Source organism: Myotis myotis, unplaced genomic scaffold (assembly GCF_014108235.1).
Source record: "Myotis myotis isolate mMyoMyo1 unplaced genomic scaffold, mMyoMyo1.p scaffold_m19_p_18, whole genome shotgun sequence".
Taxonomy (NCBI): domain Eukaryota; kingdom Metazoa; phylum Chordata; class Mammalia; order Chiroptera; family Vespertilionidae; genus Myotis; species Myotis myotis.
Genome location: NW_023416322.1, coordinates 6611943 through 6625513, shown reverse-complemented (window position 1 = coordinate 6625513; position 13571 = coordinate 6611943). Strand labels below are relative to the sequence as shown.

Below are 13571 nucleotides of genomic sequence, written 5' to 3'. Positions count from 1 at the left end.
GTGGGCTCCATGATACTAATGTGTTGACCCCGTACCCATACTGTGTATTAAACAGCCATTAAGTGGGCACAAGTTGGATGAATACGTGGTTTTTACTCTCTACTTCTGCCACCTTCCCCAGGAGCACTTTCTGGATTAGTCTGTGAAGGGGGAAAACTTTTCTAACCGCAGGTCTCATTCTTCCGTACTCAGAAAGTCAGTCTCCCAGCAACACCCTTATCCCTGATCCATGAGAACTGTTAGTTATGGGCTTGTTCAGTAGCTTGGTCTCCCCCCCGCCCCCAACCCTGACTCCTTTACAGACAGGCACCCCAGCCTGGACTGTGCTGGAGAGAATGTGACTCCTTCCTGCCGGGAACTCTAGCCGGCCCGGGTCTGGGGGGTCCTCAGTGCACAAAACTCAGCATCTCCTCTCCATTCCCATGGCCACTACCCGGGTGCATGTTCTCCCAGCGCCACCCCGTTATGATAACAGTCTCTGATCCTCAGAGTTGGGCTCCCAGCCTCTGGTATGTCCCTCATCTCCCCTCCCTGGCCCCCTTCCTCCCCAGTCACGGGATTAAATCCAAACACCTCGGCAGTCCAGGTCCATCACGCCCACTCCAGGTCGCAGCCACCACTTAAGCTTCTCTTTTTGTCTTTCTGGTCTCCTCTGTCTCCCCAAAAGGACACACACGGCCTTCTGGTGCTTCTAACGTTTCCACTGGCTGGAATGTCCCCTCCCCAACTCCTTTGCCCCTAATCCAATCCCACTCTTCATTTAAGGCCCAAAAAACGATTCCCTTCCTTTATGAAGCCATCGAAGCCCACTCTGATCTCTCTCTTCTGAGCCCATTCTATTTGTTCCTTCTTTCAACCAACATTTATTGGGGACTACTTCTTGTGTTTGGACAGGTTCAAGCCTTGGACTGAGGAGAGGGCACAGTCCTCTCATGGCCACGTGCAAGTCCCAGCTTGGAGGGCAGAGCCCTCCCAGCACAATTATAGCCAACGGCTATAGTTGTGAGCTTGAACCTACGGTCCGAACACGTAGCCCCATGTGCCTGAGTGATGTGGGCTTGATAGAGTTCAGGTGCACGTAGTTGTGTAGGAGTGAAACCCACGAGAATGTTGTAAACATCTTGATCTCGCCCCTACTTTGCCTCGTGGAATCTGCTATAAAATAAAGACACGGCTTGTGGGCGCTGGCGCTGTCTCTCCATCAGAGAGGCAGCGTCCCACCAAGACCCAGCTTTCATTCTCTTATCTGTCTTTTCTTAATCCTTTCACCGCCCCAACTCAGGGTCACTGAACCAGGCTGAGCTGGCATGGCATATAAGGCGCCCTGGGGCTGAGTACGCCATGGCCGTGCCGTCTCACCACAACTTTTTGAGTGCCAGGCCCTGTGGACACAGAAAAGGCCTGGGCTCCTGCCTTCAAGGGGCACACAGTCTAGTGGGGGCAGACAGACATGGAAATGGAGAGCTAGGCTGGAACGTGACCCTGGCTAGAATAGAGTGCAGAGAAGGTACAGGGAACCCGGGGGAGCGCCACCCCTAGAAGGGCCTCACCAGGGAAGGGTTATTCACACTCAGTCTTGGCGTTCAAATAAGAGCGGCAGGGAGGGTGCTATCGAGCCAAACAGAATCACGTAATTGCAGGTTGCTTTGTGTTTTTCTCCAACTGTTTTTCGTGTGCTTGTCTTGCCTTCCCGGTGAGGTTAATCAGCTCGAGCGCGGGGACAGGCGGGCACGATCTGTTCTCCCGAGCCTCACAGCGGTGCCGGACAAACACCATGTGCTCAGAAAAGGCTTGTTGACTTGCAGCAGATAAACATCCAAGCTCGTCTGATTTAACTGCCTGAAGGGAGCCCCCCGACTCCGCATCACCACCTCTCAAAAGGCACCCACACCTAACGCACCCGCGCCCCGTCTGGCTGGCTCTCTCCTGCCATCGGGGTGAGACCTCACCGGCAGACACTTGTTCAGCTGCCCCAGATCCTTTATTGAGGCCTCTTGTTTGACCCAAATACATTAACAAAAGATGCTGAGATTCAGCCCCAATCGCAGGGCCCTCCCTTCCTCTTGGCCAAGGATATAGGATTTGAGAAAGTGGGGGAAGCACAGGTGGGGGGAACAGAGGAGAGAGGGGGGCCCAGAGATATGATAAGAGGAAAATCACAAGGAAGAGTTTAGGGAGTAATGGAAGGAACATAATAGATACAGGACATTGTGGGACAGGACACAGAAGTCAGATGAGATCGCTGGGCTGTTGTGTAGGGAAAAGTAGCTCCTCTCCTCACCAGGTGAGGGGGACCAGGGTCTCAGCACACAGCATATAGGCCCCAGGGGCCCTATAGCAGAAAATGACCTAGTATCCCTGGAGGACTTTAGGGAAGGTGGGAGGGAGCCTGAGGAGAGCAGATGGGGCACGGAGATGGTTGCCATAGCAACTAGTCGTCATCGTCATCGTCATCATCATCGTCGTCGTCATCATCATCCTCTGTGTTGATCTCACCCTCCAGCACATCCTCTAGCCAGTCCTCCAGCTCCTCAGCGGAAGGCAGGTCCTCCTCATCGTCCATCTCCATCCATATGCTGTCCGCCTAGGACACAGCACAGACAGGACTGAGCTAAGCCCGACTTAGTGCTCTGGACCTGTCCTCCCACTCGATGGGCTCGGCACATCCTTCCCTGAGTCCCCTGTCCCCTCCCTTCATGTCAGGGGCCAGGGGAGAAGGTCTAGGTTAGAACAGTGACCGTAGTAGTAGAAAGAATGGTTGGATGGGCAAATAGGTTTTCTCCCTGCAGTCTTTCTGCCATGCTGTTGTCATGCTGAGCTCCTAAAACAGACCTCTCTATACTGCCCTTTGATGCAGAACCACTGCATGGCCTAAAGAGTAAAATCAGAAACTTCAGCATTCAAGGCTTTTTACAACCTGCTTTTCCAGCACCATCCTCAGAGACCTCTAGACTCTCAAGCCACAAAAAATGACTTGCCTTTTCCTGATCCTAATATTCATTTTCCTACTTTTGACCTTTTGTGCTAACTTTTCCATTCATTTGGAAGTGATTTTTCATAATTTTCACTTGTAGAACTCCTCCACATTGTGCAATCTCCACTTTGAATGCCACACTCCTTTTAAACCCTTCTCTGCCTGACCAGTGTGGCTCAGTGGTTGAGCATCAACCTATGAACCAGAAGGTCACAAGTTCAATTCCTGGTCAGGGCACACGCCCTGATTGTGGACTCAGTCCCCAGTGTGGGGTGTGCAGGAGGCAGCCGATCAATGATTCTCTCTCATCATTAATGTTTCTACTTCCCTCTCCTTTCCTCTCTGAAATTAATAAAAATATAAAAAATAAACATGTTTTTCTTTTATTTTCTCAAGCAAAAATCACTTTGATTTTTTTTTTGGCCTTCCTAGCATTTTATTTGTATCTTTATTATAGAGTTTATCAGACCTGTCCTGGTAGTGAATGGAATACCTGCCTCCCTAGTTAAACTGAGAATTATATGAAAGCAAAGACTGGCCTATTAAGTTCATCTCAACAAACATTATCAAAGCACCTGTCATATTCGAATGAGATTTCTGCCCTCAAAAAGCTCAAAGTCTCCTGGAAGGGACACGTATGGTACATAAATAGTCACATGGAAGTCATGTTTTCAATGCCAATGGGCTCTGGGAGCGCTAAGGAAGAAATGATTCCAAGTGAGAGATCTGGGAAGACTTCATGGAGAAGAGGATGTCTGAACTGGGCCCTAAAGGATGAGCAGCCGATTCTGACAGGTGGAGACGGCCGCATTCGGGGTTAGGGTGAGGCTGGGCATGTCTGCTTCTTCTGGGAAGACTCGGCTCCTCCTTAGCAGAGCAGAGGAGAGTCAGCTATTCTGGGAAGCAGAGTTGAGGGTCAACCAGGGGTGAATGACGGAAACTTACATCAGTAACATTGACGACTCCTATTTGTGGGGCTGACAGGTCGATGTCAAACGTCTTCTCCCAATACGGAACCAGCTGTGGAGAGATCACATGGGGCAGCTTAAGGGGGTCGAGGGCACATGAGTCCAGGAGGGTGTGAGGGTCAGTACAGGGATAAAGAGCACCAGGAGCCCAGGAAAGCAGGAGGGGCCCAGCTGCAGGGCCTGAGGGCATAGGTAGAGCTAAGCAGTTAAAGCAGCGGTTCTCAACCTGTGGGTCGCGACCCCTTTGGCGGCTGAACGACCCTTTCACAGAGGTCGCCTAAGACCATCCTGCATATCAGATATTTACATGACAATTCATAACAGTAGCAGCATTACAGTTATGAAGAAGCAACGAAAATAATTTTATGGTTGGGTCACAACATGAGGAACTGTATTTAAAGGGCCAGAAGGTTGAGAACCACTGAGTTAAAGGAAAGAAATCCGAAGGGAAAGTATCAGGAGGACCAGCCAGGCATCTGGACTCCTCCCTGTTTTGATCCTGGGTCTGCCACTGGGTGACCCTGTGATGCTGGGCAAGTCACTTCTTCCCCGCCCTCCGTTTCCACATCCCTAAACTGAGGTAGTCATGCCTGGTAACTGCTCATTTCCTCACATTCCTGTTTGTTCATTCAGTTAGTTTTCAACAATGAATGCTGGGTGTTGGGGATTAGGCTGGAACAAAGCTGTCCCCTGAAACACGGAACCTCTGTGCTTCAATTCTATGATTGTGCATATCCACGTGCAGGGTGCATGTATCCATCTGCTCCCCCAAATCCTCCTTTTATCTAGAAGGAGCCAACCTCTGCCCAGCTTCTGCTCTGGGAGCCATGTGGGTGATGTCCCATGTGGTTCACTTCCCATCCCGCTCCCCTCTCAGGCTCTCTCCATGCCCACAGTGCCCTTGAGCATGCAGCAGGCATCATCTCCCAGGGCCTCCCGCTAAGAGCTGGGATAGGAACTCAGCAACAAGCTCCCTTCAGAACGCGCCATAGTCCAGGCCCTAACAGGACAGCGGGCCCGAGCGGTGCCTCTTACCAGGGGAAAGTCATCAGGGTCAATCCAGATGATGCTAAGATCAGGGTTTTCAGTGTTGTCTTGGGCCACAGCCTTGAGCGTCTCTAAGAACTCATAGCCGTCTTGGAGGGAACAAAGAGAGAAGCATGAGTTGGGTGGAGAGAAAAGGGACAAGCAGAAGACAGAACCCGGATCTCTCCTCACCTCCCACAGCTCCACATGTCTAGCCCAGGCCACTTGCACTCTCCCAGGAATGCCTCCCAAACACCGCGTCTCCCCCTTTCACCAGTCCCCCCAGTTCATCCAGTCTTCCTCCCTCACCGGGATCAGCTTCCTCTGCAAAGGCCACAATGTGGATTCCGTCCATGTCATCCTCCTGTGGTGGGGGAAGGGGGGGGCCTTAGCTGTACTCCCCGAAGTCGGAGAGCCCCGAACAGACCCCACCTCTTCCCTGAACCTGAATTTTACGGAAACTCAGCTTCTGGATTAGGTGACTTCTTATGGTGGTAATCCTTTTCCAAGTGCCACCTCCCTTCAGCTCTAGGCCCCAGACCTCCTCTGGCAAACCCTTCAGCCCCAGAACTGTGGCTCTACCTTGTCATCTTTTTTTTTTCTTAATATATTTTTATTGATTTCAGAGAGGAAGGGAGAAGGGAGAGAGAGATAGAAACATATTGATGAGAATCATTGACCGGCTGCCTCCTGCATGCCCCCTACTGGGGAATGAGCCCGCATCCTTGGCATGTGCCCTTGACCGGAATTGAACCCGGGACCCTTCAGTCCACAGGCCGACGCTCCATCCCCTGAGCCAAACCAGCTAGGGTACCTTGTCATCTTCATCAACTTACAGGTGACACGTTCTTCAGAACAAAAACCCCCAACCTTTGCTGGCGCATTGTCTTTCCTACAAGTGAGGCATGAGGACGTTTCTAGGGCTTGACTCTGCACCCACCTATGCTCCCCCAGGGCCTGGCCCTGTCTCGGGGTACTCACCCAGGTCTCATACATGCTCTCAGGCTTCAGCTTCCTCAGGGTCGATCTAGAACAGACAGAGGACACCCCCCAGAGAGTCCCCATAGCAGAGGCTGCCTGTGGGCCTTGCCTAGAGCACGGGCAGCTTGTAGCCCAGAACAAAGACGCCTGGCAAAGTCTAAGCTCTGGGCACCAGGCTCAGATCATGGAATGGTTTAAACAGGTGGGAGGATGGAGGGTGGGCAAGGGGACTGCAAGAGAGCCTTTTGGTAGGAAGGTAAGAACTGGGCATCTGAGTATTCGTTTTTTTCATTCATTCATTCACTCATTCATTCAATAAATTTGGGTGTCTGAGATGTTCTGAGCCCTGTGCTAGGTGCTGTGTAGACAGAGTTAAACAAAGCAAACACACTTCTGCCCTGATAAAGGGGACCATGATCTAGAGGGAGAGAGTGAGTGTGGTTTACACAGATGAAAGGGTGTTTCCAGCTGTGCAGTTCTATGAAAGAAGGGAGCCAGGTGTGAGTGTAGGGCAGGGTTTCTCACTATGGACATCTGGGGCCGGGTTAACTCTTCATTGTGGGGTCTGTTCTGTGCACTGCAGGATGGTTAGCAACATCCCTGGCCTCTACCCACTAAATACCAGCAGCATTGCCCCCAGCCAAACACTCTCTCCAGACGCTGCCAAATATCCCCTGGAGAGCAAAATCCTCGCCCTACCTCGCCAGTCCCTCCACCCTGCTGAGTAGGACTGGTGCAGGGTGATGTATGAGGAAGAGCCCAGGCCAGATCTGGGTTGGAACTCAGTTCTGACACTTGTTGCCTGTGGAACCTCTGTACTTGAGGGTGTTAAAAGGATTAAATAGGAGAATACAGGTAGAAAGCACCTCTCGGTTCCGGGCAGACCACAGGCACTCCACACTCGTCACAACCCACAGTACCCATTCATGGAGAACCTTCTACGCGTGAGGGCTCAGGGCTGGTTAGGGTGCAAAAGATTGTGGAAAAGAGTCAGTGTATCTTGAGCACTGGCATCCGGCGGTGAATTACCGCAGGTGAGAGACGCCTCCTGGTTGTCTGAGATCCCCCCGCCCACGTCTCAGGCAGGTGCTTGCGCCTGCTCGGGGCTCTGCCCCTGCCCTACCTCCTGTGCTCCTCCACGAAGCTGACAATCTCCTCTTTGCTGTTGGGCTTGTCTGGGATTGTCACAGGCTCGTCCATGAAGGCTTCATAGAAGTCAACCTCGTTCATCTTCAGGGTCAGCTTCTTTGCCACCTTTGGGGGTGGGGGCGGAGCAGGGGATGCAGGGTTATGGTGAGCAGCAGTATGACGGGGGAGCAGGGAGGAGGAAGGGAGTCAGACTGCCATTGTGACATTGGACAAGTGTCTTCACTTCTCTGGGCTTTGATTGGTGGACGTGAGAGGACTGGGATAGATCATCTAAAATCTTTGGGGTGGGGGAGCCCCAAGGTAGAGGTGGGAGCGTGGTGTGCAGGGAGGGAATAGGCCCCCATAGATTCTGGGAGAGGGATTGGAGGGCTGCTGAGGAGGACGAGGGAGACCCACTATGTTCTGGGGTGGAGTACCTTGCTGTCGAAGGTGGCGAAGAAGGGGATGTACGGATGGAACTCCTCTGCGGCGTCCTCAAAAGCCTTGTAATCTGGAGGGGGACGCAGAGTCAGTCTCTGGGAGAGCAGGCTGTGCAAGGAGCCCTCTCCCGTCTGTCTCCCTAGTTCTGAGACCCACCCTCTCTAACCCTCTGAGAGTGAGTAAAGCATGTGATGGGGGAGGTGGAAGGCTGGAGGTGCCCCTCTGGGAACCACCAGTGTGCAGGAGATCAGGGCAGGTGATGGAGCTGACTGGCAAGGAGTTAGGAGATAGAGGGGCTGTGAAGTGGGTTAAGTGTGGGGGAGGGGGATTCCAGGGAGGAGAGCCGTGGAGTCGGAGGGTTACCCACGCTCTGAGTCCTTGCTCTTGAAGTAGCCGATGAGTTTGTTGTCATCCTCGATGTTCTCAAATGCCTGCAGCTCTCGTTCACCCTCAATGAATTCCACAGGGTCCTCTAGGACCTGGAATAGCAGGGACATGGAAGGAAGAGAGTGAGTTTCCGTCCTTACTGGTGAGAGAGGAATGAGGATGAGGAGAAGAGGGCTGGGAACAGGAGGAAGGTGCTCACTGGTGTGTGTGTGTGTGTGTGTGTGCGTGCACGTATACGGTTGGGTTTGGTTAAGGATAGGCACAAAGTCTTAAAGCAAGGACATTAGGTCCAGGGTCATGAATCCTCACATCAAGCAGAAACTCCACCAGGGTGTCAGCAGAGAGTTCGCCGTCATATTCAATGACTTCATCTCCCTTGAACACATAGATACTGTCCTCTTCGGTTAGTCCTAGGGCGTGGGCCAGAGAAGAGCATGACCCCAACCTTCCCGCAGACCCCAGAGTCCTAATTCAGGGCCAGAGCCTGTTCTATATCCCACTGGACCCCGCCACCTCCCCTCCCCTTCCCCAGCCTCGCTCACCTCCTCTGCCCCTTAGCCCTACACCCCTGGGGTCTATGCCCTGGTTCAAGGGGCTCTCCAGGGAGAAGCTGAGATCAGGTGGGGGTGTTAGGGGAGGATGTAGAAAGATTTCTCTTTCTCTGTTTGTCATACTAGAGAGAGATATTCATGTGACCTCCCCTGAGGACTCCAGTGGCCAGTTGCCAGTTCAGTCCTTTAACCTCTGCTGTTACTGACTGGAAGACTTAATCACTGACTACCCCACCCCCATGCATGCCTGATGGCCAGTCTCAGGCCTGTGTTGCCCCCTGGTGGCCGGTGTTGTAACACCTATCCAGGGCTCTGGAGGGGGAGGGGTGGGAAGAGGCGTTAACTGAGGCCTCTGCAGCCCCACTTGAGTTCCCTGACTCCCCTTTCCCTCAGCACCTGGTCCTGTGGTTTAGTTCTCTGAAAAACATATGAAGAAGGCCGTGTCCACCTCTTTCTGGGACTTGAGCATCGGCCTCTATAAGGAATAAAGGAGGCCAGGACCCTTGGCCATGACCCTTCTAATGTCAGTATTTTCTCCATTCAGAATAGCAGGGTGGAGTTCCTAGCCGGTTCCAGGGCTGCCCATCCAGTCTCCAGGCCACCTGCCCCTCCCTGCGCTCCCACCCGCCCTTACCTAGTTTCTTGGCTACAGCTGTGTCCTTCTCAGAGTCCACCATCCCGAAGCCAACACCCTTGTCTTCTAGGACCTGGGCTGCTAACTGCAGGGAGGGCGAGGTGAGTCAGCCCCTGGAGTTCACAGCAACCCCTATTCCCCACCGCATGCTTCCAAGTGGCCGTTTGGGGTGCAGGCAGTCGAAGAGTTGACCTTGACGCTGTGTAAGGATCCAGAAAGCCCCCACCTTTCCTACAGCCCCACCCTTACGTTCCCCTGCTCAGTAAATGCCTGACCATCTACTGCTCGCTTGCAATGAGCTTATTTTTAAAAAAAATATATTTTTATTGATTTCAGAGAGGAAGGGAGAGGGAAAGAGAGAGAAACATCAATGATGAGAAAGAATTATTGATTGGCTGCCTCTTGCACGTCCCCTATTGAGGATTGAGCCCGCAACCTGGGCATGTGCCCTTGACTGGAATCGAACCTGGGGCCCTTCAGTCCACCGGCCGATGCTGTATCCACTGAGCCAAACCAGCTAGGGCTGCCATGAGCTTATTACGTTGAACTTCGAAGCGCTAAGCGCGATACGCCTGCTTCCTCAGGAATGCGGAGGAATCTGACTTTAAGAGACTGAGGCTCTTCCCTCGCTCAGGGCTGAGCTCACGCATCCATTCTCACCAAAGGCCATGCCCAAGGGGGGGGGGGGGCAACATCCCTGGGGTTCTCACAAGTGACCCGCGATGGGGAGAATTTTGGGGAACAGGAGGGTAGTGGGGTGGGGTGGGCTGGTCACATTGCTGATGAGCGGGGAACGCCTGAAAGTAGAGGTCACTGGACCAGCACTTGTCACCCTCAGAGGGAGAGAGCCAGAGCCGGAGCAGACATGGCTGGGTGCCCCTCATCCAGGTGAACGTTCCCCTTCACTCTCATTCCCCAGGCCTGCCGGCTAGACTCTCAGCCTGGTGCGCTCTGCCTTGGGTGTGGCTTTCGGCTCAACCCCACCTCACACAGCCTCCTGGAGTCCCAGGGGGACAGGAAGGGTGGCAGCTGGCAGGTGGAGGGCCACGGATGCTGAGCCCTCAGGATAAAAATACTCAGCTCATTACTCAGATGGCAGGTTCCAGCCTGGCAGGGGCACACAGACGTGGGAGCCCGCGGTCCTGGTATCTCGCCCTGAAATACTCCAAGCCAGCCATGGGCAAACTACGGCCCGCGGGCCTGATCCGGCCCGTTCGAAATGAATAAAACTAAAAAAAAAAAAAGACCGTACCCTTTTATGTAATGATGTTTACTTTGAATTTATATTAGTTCACACAAACACTCCATCCATGCTTTTGTTCCGGCCTCCGGTCCAGTTTAAGAACCCATTGTGGCCCTCGAGTCAAAAAGTTTGCCCACCCCTGGTCCAAGCCCCGGGTCAGCGGGGCCTGTCTGTCCAGCCAGGAGAGAGAGGGGGCTGCTGAGGCCGGGACGAGGAGCGCTCACATGCCGGCCCGGGAGGGATGTGCGGCTGCATCGCCCGCCCGGCATCTCCAGGCGCAGGCGTTTTCCTGTAGAAGAGCCCCTCTCCCCTGAGCCCGCGGTCAGCTTGGGGGTGCGGAGAGCCTTCCCACAAAGAGAAGCTGGGGAAGGCACTCTGAAGCCTCTTCCAGCCACAAGAATTTTCCCACCAGAATAGCCTGCCTGATCCAATAGGGCAGCTGGGGAGCAAGGGAGCGGAGGCAGAGCGGGGGACTGAGGCATGTGGAGGCCTGCTGGGCTCTGGGACACCGTTAGCCATGAAGTAAATGACTTGCAAGATGTTAGTAACAGTGACATTTATACTCAGTTTAGCCCTCTTCGGGGTGCTGCTCCTAAAGTGCACAGAGGGGCACGTCCCCCCTTCCCCTGGAGGACCTCCCTTCTCCTTTTTTGCCCCCCTTCTGAGGACACCCCCGTCCTAGCCAAACCTGGTACTACCAGCCTCCTATAGCGTGGAGGAGACGTTCCTCGCAGTCCCCCTCCCCTCCCCCACCCCACCCCCAGACTCCAGTGGTACTTTTGGTCCCCAAGTCTCTCTCTCTCCTTCGGCTGAGGCCACATGCCCCTTGGGTCCTACTGGCAAAGACGGGGTCCTGCCACACTGTCAGCCTCAAAGGCCTGCGTGGGGGGTAGGATGGGGGCCGGGGTGGGGGGGCTGCACACAGGGGCGGGGCCTGCGCCCCCCCGCACTCACCTCCAGGATCAGCTCCTCCATCTCGAACTGCCTCTGGGAGGCCTTGTCGTCCTCCGGGGGCTCGTGGTAGAGCAGCGCGAGCACCTCGTACTTCTTGAACACGTTCTTGTAGTTCTTTGCGTTGACATTGACCACGCGGTCCACGCCATCGTACTCGGGGAAGTCCAGCCCGTCCTGCCCCCGCACCCCTGACTCGGGGGTCCCTAGCACCAGCAGCAGCAGCAGCGCCAGCCGCAGGCCCGGCGCAGCTCTGGCCCCCATCCTGACGGCGGCGCGCATGGAGGTAGTGAGATCTCGGGGCGACTCTGCTGGTCCAGAAGAGGTTCGCTGGGGAGGGAGGGGCCCTGGGTCCTGACTCCTGAGCTGGGGGCTCACGGTGAGGGTGGGGTGGGGAAGGGCCTAGGGCAGTGGACAGAGGACACTGCTGGGTCCTGGAGACACTGTCTGCAGAGCCAAGAGGAACAGGGTCAGGAGGAGGACTGGGAGCAGGGGGCGGGGAGGGAACCCGAGCTGCCCCTGAGATTGGCACCCCTCCGCCCCACCTGGTCCTGTCTAAATATGTTTGCAGAATTGGCAGGGGAGACGGGTAACCTTCTGAGGCCAGGACAGCGCCATGAGACTGGCATCGCCCACCTCCCGCGCCTCTCCCCCGGCTCCCAGAGCCTCCCTCCTCTCCCCTCCCCACAATGTCCAGGGCTCCTCGGCCCCTGCCCCACACCAGCCTAGCGCATCACCATATTAAGGAAGGAAAGGGCTGGAGCTAAAAATAAGAGCAGATGAGCCCAGAGGTAAATGAAACTGGGGCTGGTGAAGGCGGAGTTGGGGTGAGTAGGGGAAGTGAGGGCCAGGGGACTCAGAGAGGAGGAAGTGGGGGTAGAGAGGGAGATATTCCGCATCAGAGTTAAACCCATGAAGCAGGAGAGAAGGGACACGGGCAGTATTAACTCTAAGTCCTAGAACCTGGAACCCCTTCCAGGTGAAGTCTGTTTCTTTGCTCCTGTAGTGAAGAGGGGCAGCGCAAATGCGATCCAGGCTGCAGCAATGAGACCCTCTGCCCTTCCCTTTAAAGAACCAGGACCAAGGATGAGGTCATTCTCTGAATAAAAGATGGAGCCTCGTCCAGGACTGGAGGCCGGGCTCAGTTCCAGCCGGTTTCCTCTGCTTCACTCAGCACTCCTTCCTAACTTGGAAAGCAGGGGCAGGACGGGCGGGGGGCGGGCAGCGCTGCGAGATGGGCCTGGGGCGCCTCTGTCCCCCGAGGAATGGAGAAAGCCCCTGGCCGCTGCCCCCTGCTCCTGCTCTGGACTCTGATCCTCGGTTTTCTGCGCACAGGGGAGAGGGAGGGTCCCGGGGCTGCTGGTGCCGAGGAGAGCGGCGAATACAGTCATTCATTCCTATGTCTTTCACAGGGAGGATCAGGTATAAACACTAGGGGGCGGGGGGATTAACACTGGGAAAGCCTGCGCCAAGGATGTAGGTTAATTCTGTGCGCCCGAGAGCCAAGCCGAGTTGGGAACGGCTCTCTCTAACTTTCTGGAGTCCATCTTGGGGGCGAGGGCCAAGCGGATGAGTTCAGCTCTGGGTACCTGGGGAGGAAGGACCTTCTCCAGGGCGCTTACCATTCGCTGGTAAACGGAGGCACCCCCATGGCGGGGCGGGGTCAAAGCCAGAAACCCCCATGCCCACCCCGAGATAGCTCCGATTTGGAGCGACGGTGTTCCTTTTGCAGCCAGGCGGCGGCGTGGAATTCTGTTGGAGTGAACTTTCCCACGCTCCCGTGGGCAGACCTTGCAGGGCGGAGGCCACAGAAAGCCTCGGGCGCGTGGCAGAGGGAGTCCGGGCGCACAGCTGCCCCTGGTGCAGGAGGGGCCGGAGCCAGCCGAGGCGGGCACGCTGGAGCCCGGGACCTCAGAGCCCGGCTCCTGGCTCACGGGAGTGTGACTCAGGGCGCACAGCCCCGCAGCCCGTGGGACGGCTGGGCAGACCCACGGGGCAGCAGTAGGTGGTAGATTCTAGATGACGTCCAGCCCCGTCTCTCACGTGGGCTGCCCGCTGGGGGAGGGGGCGCACGTGGGCAGAGACCCTGGGCCATCAGACTTGTCCACGATGAGTCTGACCTTCCGCGTGCCCGCGAGGGCGTGAAATGGGACTCAACGGTGGCCCAGGCTCACTCCGTTTCCTCCTCTTCTGCAGCTGCCAGACTTCTCATCCCAACCCGCTCCCACTCCTGCTCTTGGCTCCTCAGTTCCACCCTATGCTTTCCAGTAGCTGCACCCTCCCCCAC

General features: G+C 55.2%; 1 protein-coding gene across 1 annotated transcript; it reads right to left on the bottom strand.

The window, feature by feature from the left end:
- Window positions 1–1962: 1962 nt before the first annotated feature.
- CASQ1 (calsequestrin 1) lies at window positions 1963–11788 on the bottom strand. The gene is made up of 11 exons (XM_036344325.1): window positions 11288–11788; window positions 9091–9175; window positions 8215–8315; window positions 7886–7997; window positions 7515–7588; window positions 7073–7203; window positions 5950–5995; window positions 5278–5332; window positions 4978–5078; window positions 3920–3994; window positions 1963–2584 (listed from the first exon to the last, which is right to left on the bottom strand). Exons 1-11 carry the CDS (start codon window positions 11564–11566, stop codon window positions 2432–2434), a joined length of 1212 nt encoding a protein of 403 aa, XP_036200218.1. The 5' UTR covers window positions 11567–11788; the 3' UTR covers window positions 1963–2431.
- Between the last annotated feature and the right edge of the window lie 1783 nt (window positions 11789–13571).